At 35.0% G+C, this 16,274-nt stretch overlaps 1 protein-coding gene across 1 annotated transcript in view; it reads right to left on the minus strand.

The window, feature by feature from the left end:
- ME1 (malic enzyme 1) overlaps window positions 1-16,274 on the minus strand; it is a 154,591-nt gene that overhangs the window by 101,838 nt on the left and 36,479 nt on the right. Inside the window, exons 2-3 of the mRNA XM_030267522.4 lie at window positions 13,998-14,131; window positions 6,767-6,916 (exon numbers count right to left, since the gene is read on the minus strand). Coding sequence (XP_030123382.1) covers window positions 6,767-6,916; window positions 13,998-14,131 — 284 coding nt within the window. The remainder of the gene's footprint in view (window positions 1-6,766; window positions 6,917-13,997; window positions 14,132-16,274) is intronic.

The following is a 16,274-nucleotide window of genomic DNA, read 5'->3' on the forward strand; positions in this document are numbered from 1 at the left end:
GTCTTCTGCACGTAGATCCACAAGATGACTGTTTTAGTAAAGGAAACAAGGAGGTTCTAATAAATACTGCATTACTAACTGTCACACAAACTGACTTTCCAATTTAGTGAAAAGCATCTGTATGAAACTTCTTTGTTTCAGAGGACTGTCTCAGTAGGATATAATGGAATAAGGAAGATAATAACATGCCAAAATCCACAGAAGTAACTTCCCATTAGCTCAAAGTGCAGATGCCCTTGAAAAGATAAATTTGGGTCCCCCAAATCTGTGGAGAAGGGAGAACATTCAGTTCTAACCCAACACAATAGATAGCAGAAATTATTAAAAAATAACAGTACAAGCCAAATGAGGACAGGAATCCCCTGGAAACATCCAGGACTCAGTGAAGGAAGTGAACAAGGGAACAGAAAGGCATGGCCAGTATTTGAATTGTGGCCCTCTTGCTCAGAAACCACCAAGGATACCTGTAGAAGAGCACTGAGTCTTGCTAACTGTGTTCCTTAGAAGACTGTGTTAAGAATGACCAAACATTGACTGCTGCCAAACATTTTGAGAGTTATGTTTTGAGAAGGGATGGCCTCATTTCCTCCTGCTCACAGCCAAGATGTACTTCATCCAGAAAAAACAGAGCAATGCACCTACAAACTTAGGTTTGAAAGCCAGAAATTCCATGCTTGTGATGTGCTCTAGGATAAAGCTTTTATGACCATGATCCAAAGTCCCTGAAATATTACCTGCAGAAGAAATCATGTATGAAGTTTATGAGAATAGGAAGAGGCTAATAATAGATAAAGCGTCAACTCAGACAAGACTAAATGGAAGAAACAACTCCAAGTGCTACTTCTGTAAAGACCACCACCTCCAAGTACTTTAGGTTATACCTACATGCAAGCAAGTACATACAAAAACCATGGGGGATGTTGTATTTCATTATGCTAGGTCAGGACTACCTACTCTCAGTTTGGCACAGGTTAATCATTCATTATTTTATTCTGAGGTGAAAGTTTAATAAAAAGATAAAAAAATCACACTGTACCTAAATTGTGAAACCTGTTGCCAAAATATTATGAAAAGCCATGAATTTAACAGTTCTAGAGAGACTAGATGACTACATGAATATAAACTGAATATCATAATGTTTTCAAAAATCAAGACAACTATTTTTCCTTCAATAACTTCTTACATGAGAAACTGGCTTAATATTTACAAAGCACTCTATGACCAACATGAGGCCCACTGACATCTTCTGTACAAGATCCTCACACCTTTCCCTGCAGCACCATTACTGTCTGCTGATAGACAAAGTTAAATATACATGGGCACAATCCATTCTACAAGACAGTCCAGGAGAAAGAGGAGTTCAACACTGCTAATTCTCCTTTTCCAGCTTTCAAGAGCAGAGCAAATATTTTGCTGGGAAGATTCTATTAGACTTACCTTCAAGCCACAGAAGCAACAGAATGCTAAGCAAAGTTTTAGCTTGATGAAAGTAAAAGCAGATCAGAATCATGCCAGAAAGTAAAATTACTGGATGCCATAAACTCAATGGCAAGGCTATAGACAGGGATAAAAAAAAGGAAAGAGAAAAAAGTTGCCTGGAATATGTCAACAGTTGTCATCTTCACAAAAGACAAAAGTGAAAAATGACAACATGTATTCCAAAATTTCTTGGTGAGAGGTTCCTACTGGCATCATCATGAGGCTTTAGAAGCCATTAAGAGAAAGGGCCGTCTAAAATTAGAAGAAATTCTACAGCTATACTAATTCTCTGTTGAAATGCTACATAGTAACTTGCCACTTAAACCAGGTCCTTCTGCAGAACAGAATTCCAACAGTTTATTTTCAAGAAGCCTTTTGCTGTTCTTTGTGCCTTTATTGCAAAACATTTTGATTTCATATGCTGCCCTAACAGTCAAGACCTTACAAGTGATAGGTTAAAAAACCTGCACATTTCCTTTTTTCCAGTTACAGATTAAAATTCTACATAGTTTTCAGAGAAAAAAATACTACGAAAAATACATGTGAAACTAGTGTTTTGTTACATCTTTTAATATAATTTTATGTTACACAATAATCACTTCTAACTAAATGAAGATACTAAGATAATTATGTATAGCAACAATTAAATTAATAAAATCCCTAAATATACATATGTATAGATATATATGCTTTTATAGGGGAGGAAAAAACATCTAGATGTGCTGAAAAAAAAACTAAGGGAACTGCTATACTGGGGAAGAAGTAACATGAAATAAATTCAGACATTCTAATAGTCTTAATCAAGAAAACACCACACATCTGAAGGAGAGACAGAGTCTCAAAAAACTTCCAGGAACTGAACTTTCTTGGCTCACGTGATCATGGAGTACTTGACAAACTTCTGGCCTCCAGTAGGCCAAATCTGGTTTTTGAAGAGACTTGGATGCCACAGACATACATTGGAATTCCAAAAAATAATTCCAATAGAAGCCTCATTAAAACCACAAAAAGATTATTGAATGCACTACAGGATCAACCTTGTGCTGGCAAGCAGACTCCAACTTCTGATGCCAAGGTCTAACATTTTGCATGTTCTGTCACAGGAAATAAATATTTCCCCATTCTCTATTTCTTTTCTTTATTAAAAAGCAATGCTATCCCGCAGCTGGCAATCTCAGCATGTAAATATTTTTCAAAAAAAAAAAAAACTCGCATTTGCAACATTTGCATTCAATACCGTGCATCTGAATCATTGCAAATGTAAATATATAAAATAAATGTAAATAAATATATTCTTTTTTGAGAAATATAAGGAAAGGAAAGGGCTAAGTCTCAAATTTGTATGTGCTGAGTGACTACACACTTCAGTGAAATGGAAATCTGGCAAACAATTTCAAAGCTGACATACTTTGCCTTTTAAGAGACTGCATCAGACCCAATAGAGCTGCTTTAAAAATGGTTCCTAGTCAGCCTGATAGTCTGTGACTGCATTGGGAAGTTATTTCAGAGAATTCTGCCATGCCTGTGTAGCTGCATCAGCTACCCAGGCTTGCTCTGATCATGTTCCGATTGAAAGGGTTTTTCCTTCTAGGAATGGCAATATATAAACAGTCACCTAAGATTTTCACAACATCCAAAGTCTTCAGCATAGCAGTACTTGGCAATTATACCTCCCTTCTCTGAATGCTGAGTTTACACAAGAATCTTAAACTCCTGGGTGTTCTCTATACAACATAAAAAGTTGATTTTGGATTCTTAGAGGAAATTTCCATTGAGCATTCCCATATTTATTCTTGTTGGATGAAAGAACTGTTGTATTTCAGAAATCTATTTACAGAAATAGATTCTTTCTTGGTAAGTAATCAAAAGCTGTCATATTTAAGTACATGTCTTGTGCAACTGAAAAATTTTTTCTTTAGGAATTTAAATGATGGATAGAAACTCTGAACCAAGAAGTGATCTAGTAGAGATTCTGAGATAATGCTTTTAATGATAGCGTGAGCATTACAATAGAAACAAGAACCCCATTATATTCCCAGCATAAGTACAATTTCTATCTGTACAGGTCCAAATTCCTTCTCTGACCAGCTCCCCAAAGGACCATTCCTTCCCTCATCCTCCTCAACAATTAGGAAGAAGACCAGAAAGACTGGTCTTCTAAATAATGTTTACGTAACAACGTGGTTTAGGTAGGTGCATGTTACAGACCTTCTATCAGATCTGTACTGTTTACTTCTACAATAATACTCTCATTCATTAAAGTGGTGGATTTAAAGCTGAATATTCAGAGTGAGTAATGCAACCTTGAGTTGAGCCTCAATATTACAAAAAAAAGTCAATATACAGATGAGCTTCAAACCAGTGAGTCAACTTACTTTGCAGCTGGTTCTCTTGAGAAATGATGCTTAATCAGATGGTTAGCTGGTCAGCCACAAATGTTTATTCTAAAATTGCAAGCTATTCCTTCAAGATGAAAACCTTTTCCTGAGCCAGAGTCCTTCTGTGACTGTAAGCATATCATGTGAGCCCATAAAGTCTTCTAAAAACGCATAAGGGAGTCACAGAAGATGATCTCATTTAATGATTCCATGAGACACCTACTTTTTGAACTCTAAATTAATTTTGTTGTTCCTTGCCTCAAGAGATGTGAGTCAGGCACTTCAAACTCATTTCACAAGGTAAAGAAGTATAACTGAATATTGGAAAACATCCTTACAGACGTAAACTAAATATGACACTGCCTTACAAACTGCAGTGAGATAAACATGATCTGTATCAAATGAGTAATTTTTAACTCATTTACCTCCAAGTCTGTTTCTAACAAGCTGTGTATTAAACTATGAAACAGCAAACATCTCCTGAGCTGTGGGAAGAGGCAGTATTAAAAAAATTCTGAAATAAAAAAAAACATAGTAAAAGAAAAACAGTCACTTCTCTGTAAAGACAGCACTTACATATGAATCAGCATAAAGCAGATGCAGACAGTTCTTACAGATGAGAATATGTTTTTTCAAGGTATGATCAGATTATACCTTTTTCCTTGATCGCAAGTTCTTTAAAATAAATTCAATCAAAATTTTAAGATTATATAGTCTGGACTAAATCTTAGATATTTTACTCCTTTTCACCTTCAGAATACTAAATTTGATGTTTATATTTTCTTCCCCATCCATCTCATGGAGGATACTGTTTATGAGGTATGCTGGCATATACAGTTTAATGCTAAATCAGTCATGGTTTAGAATGCAATTTCAAACTAAAATATATTGGTTGCTTTGCATAGTTGGTTTTGGAATACTTTAGAAAAGGTTTTTCTTAGGAAAAAAAACATACCTCTGCAACAGTGCAGTGGAAGATTACATTGTAAGTATTTTTCTTAAGTAGAAAAGAGTCTGTCAAAGATCACAGAACCACAGAATGGTTTGGATTGTAAGGGACTTTAAAGATCATCTAGTTCCAACACTGCTGCAAAAGAGACACTGAGGTGCTGGAACATATCCAGAGAAGGGCAAAAGAGGTGATGAAGGGTCTGGAGCACAAGTCATGGGAGGAGTGGCTGAGGGAACTGGGTTGTTTAGCCCTGAGGAGGCTCAGGGTAACCTTATCACTCTCTACAACTGCCTGAAAGGAGGTTGTAGTCTCTTCTGACAGGCAATGAATGACAGATGAGAAGAAATAGTCTCAAGCTGTGCCAGGGAGTTTCAGGATGGACATCAGGAAGAATTCTTCACTGAAAAGGTGATTAAGCATTGGAACAGGCTGTCCAGGGAGATGGTGGAGTTGCCATCCCTGGAAGTGCTCAAGAAATAATTGGACATGGCACTTAGTGCTACGGTTTAGTTGACATGGTGGTTTTCAGCCAAAAGCCAAACTCAATGACCTTGGAGGTCTTTGGAAAACTTAACAATTCCATGACTCTTGTTAAACAGGGTGTTTTTCTCCACAGATGCTTCATTCATCTAGGGAGAAAGGAAAAGTATGTGCATGGGCAGAGGTGCTCCTTGTGAAATATTTTATATGGCAAAGAATATCAAAATGAGGAGTAATGAGACCAGCGTAAGCAAAGAATTTCCAGACACATTTAGCACTTCCTGGAAGGCAAATAAATTCACCATGGTGGTAAATACTAAGGCAGAAAAAGGAGATGACTTCTCTTACTAAGGGAGGCACCTAAAGCCACAGATCATTAAAAAGGTTTAAATAAGGATTCTTGAGGTATTTTTGAACTTTTTCATGTGCACAGAAGTGGGAATTCTTGTTTTTTGCAGCTGACCAGATGGTTCTGACTCATTCTATCAGTCACAAGGCCAAAATGATTTTCACATTAAGAACAAAACCTTGAAACCATAAGTCTCTCTGAAATATCTCCTGCTGAAGAATTTGTGAGCAGTCATTTGCTCCCTTACATCTTGCAAGCTTCTTACTTTTGATCAATGCCTTCACTGTAAAAAACTTATTTCTGCTAACAGCTATGCACATGCAGTTCATTTATCTCTTTCCTTGCCAGAAAATTCTGCAGAAGGCTCCAAAGTGCTGTTCCAGTTTGCACATGAAGGCAGTGATATACACAATGTTCTCAAACAGCATTTCACACTGTGTGAGTTGATGTTCAAGAGGCAGAGTGAAACAGAAGTATCTATCCTTCTTTCATGCCACTTCCTCATAATTCTATAAATACAGATATTGTACACAGAATAAAAACACTCCAGTAACCAACCTACGAAGCAAGAAATCATTAAATAGTGAAACAGGAACTTTGATGATTTGTGGCAATTTTTAAGATATCAGTAGATAGATATATAATCCATCCTTAGTTTGTACACTTATTCTTTTAACATAATATGTGCGTGTGTTTGTGTATGTATAAAATACCAATAACAAACATTTATACAGGCAAAAGTCTATGTTTTTCAAGTTTCTAAGACAAATCTAAAACTAAAGTTCCATTGTTCTCCCATCTTCTAATATGCAGCTAGATTTCTAAAATAATATAATAGTTCCACTACACAGTATAATACAGTACATATACTATACAGTTTAATAGTTATAATCAGTCAATAAGATTAAAAATATATTAATGTTTTAATGCAAATCAACTAATAATTTGCCTTTTTAATGCAGATAAGAAATGCACAAATTATTGTTTAATGTAGACCAAAAGTGTAGCTTGAATGATCTCAATTATTGCAGTTTTGGCTTATATGCAGCTGTTAGAAAACCCCTACAGAAATCTGCCAAGAGAAAAATAAGATACAATTACTTTTATTTGAAGTATAAACTTACATACCTTGGCCTTCGGAATGCTAAACCATATTGTTGGCAAGCCAGTCCTACAGTGGGAGTATAAACAATAGGCATGAACTTTTCAATGTCAGAAGCCAGCACTTTATAGAAAAGCTTTTCATTTCGATCCTGAAGACTCATTAGCAGCATGTATCTGTGAAGAATTACATATAATTAGACAGACATCAAGGGAATATATAAAGTAGATTTAGAAACAGATCTGGTGTTTGGATAATTAAAATTATGTTTTTTCTATAATAGCCTCTGTCTTATTGAAAGTATTCAAATTCCTCCTAGTCTTAACAGCACAAATGGTTCAGACACAAACTGGTTGAGACAGAGAAACTAAAGCTGTCATGAAGTTGTCAAACTCTACATATTCAGGAAGATAATCCCTTTCAGGTATAAAACACTGTGCTGCAATTGAAGATTTGGTCTGTCAGAACCTTATCTGTGTATATCAGTTGTTCCACTTGAAATGAGACCAGCATTAAATATAACTTAAACAAGCTTACTAAACTGCTCAAAGAAAACAGAACTAAAAACATTAAGCTTTGCATGCTCTTCCCCAGATAGAAATTTGTCTTAAATCCACATTAATACTTCAAATAAATACTGAAAAACAAAGCTTTTTAAAACAAATCATACACACATAGCCTCTCATCCCCTAAGTCTATGTTTGACTTGAAATCTGCAATGTTATATCTCCTAACTAAAATAAATTTCGAGGAGGTTTCGTATTTATTTTGAAAGAAAACAAATGAGAAAAAAAATAATCACATAAACAAGACTGAAAGAAAGTTCATGTTTAGGTGGATCTACTTGTTACTACCATCACACTTATCCTGAATGATTACATTACTGTTTCAATACACCAATCAGGAAGCCAAATTGCAGTGCTGATTGTGACAAATTAAATGTCTCTGAGCGACTTCAAGTTATACCAGTTCACATAGATATCACAATGTCACTTTGTGAACACTTAAAATTTAGAAATTTAGTGATCTTATACCTTACCTGTCTGTTCACAAGTTTTAGCAATCTTAATAAGTATTTCTGTAAAAGTTAAGAAGTCTTCTATACCAATAGGCCTATACAAAATCTTTAACCTACAATTTATGTAGTAGGTTTTTTTTTTTAATTTACAATGGATTACTAATTACTTACACTCAAAAAGTTTCATATGCTCATCATTTTATTACACAAGTGTTGAGGATACATATAGAACACATTCCTTCCAAAAGCCTGGAGATTTGTTTACTTAACTATCATTCATATGAACTTTCTTTCTGCATACTTAGGCATCACATGCCCCAGTAAAATCAATTCATTCTTTAGAAAGACACAAATATAGCCAGGTAACCATCTGACAAAGAACAGCTTAGTAAATCTGAGTGCATTCCATTGAAGCTCAGCTCACCTATCCCTGTATATCAGGGAAGCATTCCTTTTGGGTTTGTTATGTAAACTTTTAACAAGCACTATAAGCAAGGCAAGTGAAGCCAGTTTGGCAGCTGGTGACTGTAATGAGGTGACAGAAGTGAGACAAAAAAACTATCCCTGTCCTTGTGTAATGAAGGGTATTTTAGACCCTAAACAGATAAAGATCTAGAAACCAAAATGTTGCAGTTGTTCTCTAAATACCATCACCATGAGGCAATTCCACCTTCCATCATACACATTAGTTTTGAATGTTCTCCACAGTTAAATTATATCCTGCTCTTGCACTTCTCAGCTACAAATATACATACATACTAATCTTCTTTCATATGATTACATTTCTCTATAGCCTTTCATCTTCCCAGTATTTCATTACGATATAGCATATATTGCATTGCCCTTGAATTCTCAGAGCATTTTCTTTATTAAAACCTTTCTCCTGAGGATGACTATCCCAACATTTATCTTGAAATACAAGTTCTTGCACGTGTAGTTGTGAATACACATGAAGACTTTCCTTTTGTTACTAGAGAACATTTAAAGTGATTTTAGAGAATATCATGCATATTTTTGGCCCCCACTCTATACTGGATACTTCAACACCATGTGAGCCACAGCACCATTCCAAAGTAGTTGCCATTTTTTGGTTGTTTGAGTGCTGGTTCTTTTTTTATCAATTTATTTTAAAATGAGATGTGGCTTAAGAATATATAAAATACCTTTTCATCAACATTTCTTATTACTCAGGTCAAGCCTAGATTTTAAACGGGGTAAAGAAATCTTTTCCAAAAGAAATTAAAAGCTTAGCAAAAGGCTCCCTCAGGACTTCAAATGAAAAACCTGTTTGTTAAAACTCTTCACTTCATTTTTACTGTCCTATAGCATTAAACTGGGGTTTTATTTTCTTATTTATATTTATCATGCCACTTATATTCATGACATACTAAAGAACTTGCAAAATGAGTAAGTTTTTTTATTTTTTTTTATTTTCAAATATTACATACTTGATCATATCCACATAACAAATACTATTATAAGGTGAAAACCATTTCTAGGAAAGTGCAATTTTTATCAGGCCTTTTCAATGGCAAGAATATGCCTTCTTTCTCAGAGTATAATTTGCTTAGTTAAAGGTATCAAATTTCTCAAAAATTCTTTCTAAAGGGAAAACCAAAAATGCTTCATACTCAGTGTGGGGTTGTTTATTATGCATTAGACAACAAGTATGCACTTTTAGCAACATCCAAGTATCTACACAACTAAATGCACAAAGTGCTTTTCAGCATTGTGTTTAATGGAATCTTTTACTGAAGCCCATATTTAATTGAAAACGTAATGAAAGCAAGCAATAAAACAGTGAAAACAATCTTTTGTGCTATAAAAAGGGAGAAAAGTATCATCTGTCCTCAGACAAGGAGTCTTGAATGAAGATTTCAGGGAAGAGTTTCAGAGGACAAAACCCAAGGTCTGGCAAGTCAGACAGAGGAGACTGCCAAGCATTCAAATTTCAGTGTGTCACTCTTCTCCCCTTGTCTTTACTTCACCTAAGAATGTTTTATAGACTCTGCTATTATGAAGGTAATGAAATGCAGTAGCAACAAAAGGATGTAAACCACATATCATCTACAATCCAAAACAAAACGGATGTAACTACCGGAAAGTTACTGATGATTTCTTAGGATAACTGGCCCAAGTATCACTGGCATACACTTTACAACGCAAAATGGAGAGGTGAAAATAGAACAAATCCCTTATTTTTTTACTTGTATCTTGAAAAATATGAGAGTAAATAAAGAAGGTGGGAGGAGAAGCTATTAGTTTTAACCTGTGTAAGACACTTAGCTCTATTACACTGCACCATCAGTATTTATATAAAAATTCATTAAAGACATGGAGCTTTAAGAAAAAAACAAAATAAAACCGCCTTCCCTGGAAAAGCAATATGATGGCCCCTCTCCTAATGTTAACACATCCAGTATTACATTTTACAGTGTGACTCTTTGAAGAAAGAAAAGCTGAGGCAGAAGATGTCACTGTGCCAGGAGCAACAATGTCAGTATCAATACAGAGCAAGAAGAAAGACAATTAAGAACATAGAGGGGAGAAAAAAAATTAAATTACTTGCAGAATCCATCACAGCTTTTCCAAATTAAGTTAGAGGAATAGAATTTTTTCCTCTTATTGGTGTCCCTTTTGCTAAGCATACCAGGCAATTGACTTGCTGCTGCTCCACATTAGTTTTGTATATGAACTCTTGGTATTTCAGAGTACATGCTACAAGTTCACAAAGGCGTTTTAGCAGTGCTAAAACATGTCATGCCATGGTACTAGCTAGCAATTTAGCTTTATGAATTTACACACACTCTCTTTCCAAGCAAAACCAGGCCAATCCTGCCAATGTAAGATGCTGTCATAAACAGCATGGATGTTTCATCAGATGATACCCTTCTGTCTAAGGTGTTTAACAGTTCCACTTCTGCAATATCTAAATGCCTGTACATAATCTTTTGTATTAGTATGTAAAACACACAAGTATACACCTACTGCCAAGCTCTGGAAGGAAAACAATAGCCTCCCTTCACCTCTTTTCAATCACTGTTTCTATGGAAGCAAAGACTATGCCAGATGCATACTGCAAGAAACATGGGGGTTTTCATGGAATTAGGGTATTTACACGCAGTAGAAGACAATAACTGCATGCTCTTATATAAGACTGTCTTTGAGCACCTGCCTTTACACGCAGAACTTGAGATTTCAAGTTCCAGTTAAAACACCCAAAGCTTCTGACATTCATCTGTGAAGAGATTCAAGGAGTAATTGTGGCAGGACCACATTCACTCTTCTTTAAAATTCTTTGCTACAAGTATAAATATAGGAGACCAGAGTTCACATATTGCCTTGAGGACTGAGCTCACCACATGTAATGCACATGTTCTCCAAGCAGGCTCTTTATTGACACACTCCAATGAAATTTCAGACACTTGACTTATAAACACACCTGCAAGTCACATTTTGCACATGTAGATTTTTGCACATGCACATTTTTGCACTCTCAATTCACAGAAGACGTTTATCTGCAAAGCACCCCAAGGTGTCAATGTTTACAGTCTTAAAAGGAAGTATCTTCTTTGTGCAACTCTTACCAAGTCTTTTCATCAGTGATCTTAACTGTAGACCTCTGCATGTAACACAGTGTTATTTTGCTAAAAATAGAGAAAACATCACAGCCATATAAAGCCCCAATAATACATGAGGAAAATATTTTTTTATCAAAACACACAGCATGACATGAATAGTCAATTTAGATCTACTGGGTGTTCAGACAGAGTACAAATACGATTTCTTAAAGAAAAAATTCCATTTGGGGGGTACTTGTGGATTTATATAATTTAATATTCCTAAGGGATGACTTAATTTACACAATTTGCATTGATCCAAGATTATCCCTGAAAACTTACTTCTCAAGTATTATGGACTTGTGTTATGAAAGCATACACTAGCTCAGGTTGGAAGAGAGATTGCCTCATCTGATCCCATGCTCAAAGCAGAGTCAACTAGAGCAGTTTGCCCAGGACCATGTTCAGTCAGGTTTGGAACATCTCCCATGGATGGAGATATCACCACAGCTTCTCCAGCACTACAAATGGGGCCACAATGTTTATCACACTGTAAGAGGAAGATTCAGATATCTGGACCAAAACTTAAAGCTGAGAAAATAGCACAGACATGTCACAGAATAAAATGGAAAAATAAACACAGCTATTCACTTGTTTTAATATTTTAATTACTAAAATCTTATTTGAAGTATTCTGACTAGTGGACACATTAGTGGAAAAAAGCCTAACTTGTAACAGCTTCAATCTATTTCTGTGAACAGAAGACTTGCTAGTTTTCTCAGTTGAACTGCATCACTAAAACTAAATTAACAAGCATAAATTTGTACTGCAAAGCTGCACAGTACAATATAACCTTTATACTAAAGCAGGCATTATAATAAAAACTGGTTTATAGTCTAAAATGGCAAGCTACAATCTAATGCTCAAGACACATGGATGGAATAATTTAATGTTAGCGCTTCTGTTTTACAGATGTCTGGTCACAGGAGCAGGAAACAAATTTCCTCCTTACCCAACTAAGCATTTGGAAAAGAGAAAATGCCAAAGAAGACTCATGGGTGGGAAAGAATTACACTACATTTTTGTTTAATTAAGTATTTATGGATCTTAAGGTTAACAGGGGCAGTTTTGGAATAATATTCTCTGAAGCAAATGGCTTATGGAAAACTTTTTGTTTACATTCATTTGTAACCACATTATATTTCTTTATACTATTGTATTTTTTTTTTGTCTATCATACACAGATTTGTTATACTTTAAAAAAAATATTTTCTTCCCGACCCCCAAGACAAACAGATTTATCTTTCCTTTTTTTTTGACATAATAAAGATAGCTGCAAAGTATTCTCACAATACCTGGGGACAGTTATTTTTATTTCATTAATCCCACTGTGATCAAAATTTCAGCATTCAGTGTTTTGCTGCAGTTCAAAAGGCATGTCATTCAAAGTTTTACTACTCTGTCATTTAAAACTGATAGATTAATTCTTTCTGCCTTTCTTGAAGAAATTTTTCCTTTTGGCAAAAAGCCACTTGAATATCCAGAATTTTTTGCTAAAAAAGATAAAGAATTAACATTTTAAAATACTGCTGATCTGCTTTTGACTGTTGAATAGCTCGACCTGTGACATGCTATTTGTGATGTTCTGAAACCAGGAGTGTTTTTCTGCTATGACCTGAAGTATGAGCAAAATTTATTCCTCGTTAAAAAATGCATACAACAATGGGGAAAGACCCTTTTACTTCTGGTTTTCAAGTTATAGGTGAAGAGAAATTCCAGCAATTCAAGATGAAAGAAGCAGTTGGAACTGCTTCATGTGTCCTGAAACACATGAAACAATGAGCTGTATCATGAAGGGACTACCTCAAGGCAGAGTTAAGGAGGAGGTGGGGACAGAAAGACAGAGAAAGTTTTCACCTATGGTAACAACAATCAGGGGGCTTCATGAAATTTTACACTTTTATACATGGAGGAACTTGGACTCATAAACATTCCAGCCTGGGAAGCTACTACTCTGATAATAACTGATAATGGCATTCCTGAGAGCAATGGAGAAAAGTTAACCTAGAGAAGACACCACAATTGCAAGACACTTCTTCATTTGTAAGGAAGGATGTCCTCATCGTATTCTGACTCCATAAAAAACAAATGTTGTGGCAATTTTAAACTATAAAAAAGTCTTGTCACCAAAAGATGGGTACCTAGAGGCCATATATTACATACTGATAGAAAGACATCCCATAACAGAAAAGAGTAAGGCACAGGAGGAAGAAATGAAGAAACAAGGTTTTGTTCTAGAGCCTATAAAATATTTTTTTTAGGAAAAAATATTAGCATTCATAAATAATAAAAGCCCTTCCCAGATTTTTTCCCTTAAAAATACCCAAGCACAGCAATACTATGTTACACATTAGTTTTATAACATTCTACAAATTTACTGTGTTTTAATGCATATGTATATATGTATGTAAAGTCATTATTGACTTTTAGTTTTACTTGAGTTCATTTGCTTCTGGTGACCTTTGTATCATTTAGTTATCAAAGAAAATTAATGTGAGCAGCTCTGGAAAATTGCATTTTTAAAGTAGGAGTTTATTGTTTTTGAATGTGAAAGTGAATTTTTTATGAAATTGATTAATGAATTGGTGAGTACGATAAAGTTTCATAGCCATACTTTACCTGTCTAGGTCAGATGTCAGCCTTTCAAAATTCTTAAGAATTGTATAAACCTGAGCATCTTGACCAAGAAAGCAAGGCGGCAATAATCCATGAATATTCAATTGTTGCCTCTCCTCCAAGGTAAAAGCCATGCCCTGAAAAAACAAAAATAAAAACCATGTACAGATGTACACAAGAGATAATTAATTAAAGAAATCTTCCACAGCAAATCATAGTCAGGGTAAAGTCAGCATCATGTTTAAAGTTAAACAGAATTTAGAATTGTGTAATTATTTTGGGAAAAGGTTCTATTGAGCCATAAGAAGACCTGTACAGATACAACAACTCCATCTCAGCATAGAACAAGTTAACATCTCCTGACACCATGAGAGTAATACATGCAAAACTGCTAAATTACAACTGAAGAAGAAAGCAGTTGTATATTCATGCCACTCATTTTCTGATTTTAATGAGGTCTGTCTGTCTAAAACACCTTCAGAAATTACCCAAGCTACTGTAAGAAAGATGGTGCCTTTACAACAGAAACATGACTGTGGGTTTAGCACAGCAGCATTGAGCACTCTGGCTGCTGAAGCTTTACTCTGCTGTGGTAACTACAGACAGTTAGTTTGGTTACTTAGCCAGGTAATTTTTGTTTCTGTTTTTGTTGGATTTTTTCTCAAAAGTAGTCACCTCATAGGGTTTATTCTTACAGTACAAAAATATATTACAAAATCTTCCTGTATCTTATTAGGCTACATTTCTTACACCATTTTTAATCTAAATTTTTAAGTGGTTATGTCATTCTGATTTGAAAAAAAGTAGGAAAAAAGCCCTAAAGCAATCCCATCACACTCTCTGCTCTATAATGATGTTAATCAAGTTGCTACCTTAGTGAAATGATGACTCAAGAAAAAGAAATATCTTATAACGAACACTTTACAAAACATCAAACATTTCCAAAATGTGCTTCTCCTTCCCTAGACAGGAAATGAAGGGAAACCAAGTTTAATAAAGATCAGTAACTGTTTTGCTGTAGTTCTCCATGTATGGGAGTTTTCAGAGGTTTCCAAATGCTGCATTTTTTTCCCCAATGAACTTTCTGTGACCAGATATGTCATGAATGTCTTCAGGTGCTATCCGATCTTGAAAAATCATGGAAGAAGGAAGAGTCAACACTTCTCACAAGTTTATTCAGTGTTGATCCCTCTTATTTCCACTAGACTTTTTGGGCTTAAAAAACCCATATGTGCTCATACATACTTCACAGAATCAGGTCCAAGTGACTGCCTTTGTGGAGCTGCATAATTTGAATGGATCTTCTAGTGCTAGTAGTAAAGTGACAATCCGGTTATTCTCTGCAATTCTCCTTTCCCGTTTCCATTACTCAAATGGAATGAAAAAAATTTCTGAATGTCTGTGTTTGGTTTTACATTAAAAAAATATGGACTTTAATTACTATAATAGGGTTTTCCCCTCTAACTGGAAAATATATTTTATTTTAAAACAAACACATGTGTTACATCTTGCCAAATATCTTTTTTACAAAGTACTTCATCTTGGAATAGTGTATTCTCCATGTATTACTACACCTTCAAATAAGCATCAATTTCTTTGGTTCATTACTACAAAAACGCAGTACCAACCTACAACCCCTAGGATTTATATGGTGAGTAAATCCTTTACTTGATTATTCCTCTTTGGCACAGATATTACAAATTTTTCAAATTTCTAAGATGAAATGCTAATTCTTTTCTTTCCCCCCTCAGATCCCATATTTGCTCAGAAGAAAAGAATCATTAAAATATATTACTTGATATCATTAAAATATATCCCTTGATAATTTAATAAGAGAAGGCCATTTTATAAAATAAGTGTATCCTATTCCATCTGCTTATAATAGGGAAGACTTCAACTATGTAGGATTTAAGGGTTATGTCTAGATTTCTTGCACTAGCCTCAGATTTTCTTTTCTACATAAAAAATCCTATTTGTTCCTGTTTGAAGTGTTGTTTCCCAGCCATCCAGCAGAGAGGGCTCTAGGTTCAGCTTGGTTTACACACTCCCTTCCAGAGGCAGATTTTGTGCACACCTGGATGGGACAGACTTCCATCATCTATCATCCAAACTATTATAAACTATGTGGATATTTTTATTCTGTAGCTTGTATTACAAATAAATTTTTAAAGAAGAACAACAGTATGGCAATCTAAAAGCAGCATAAGGGCAAGAGACCGCAACCATAAATATTAACCTCTGCCAAATTAGTTTTGATTTATTCACTGCTTTATGCTTCAT

The sequence above is a fragment of the Taeniopygia guttata genome, chromosome 3, assembly GCF_048771995.1.
Source record: "Taeniopygia guttata chromosome 3, bTaeGut7.mat, whole genome shotgun sequence".
NCBI lineage: Eukaryota > Metazoa > Chordata > Aves > Passeriformes > Estrildidae > Taeniopygia > Taeniopygia guttata.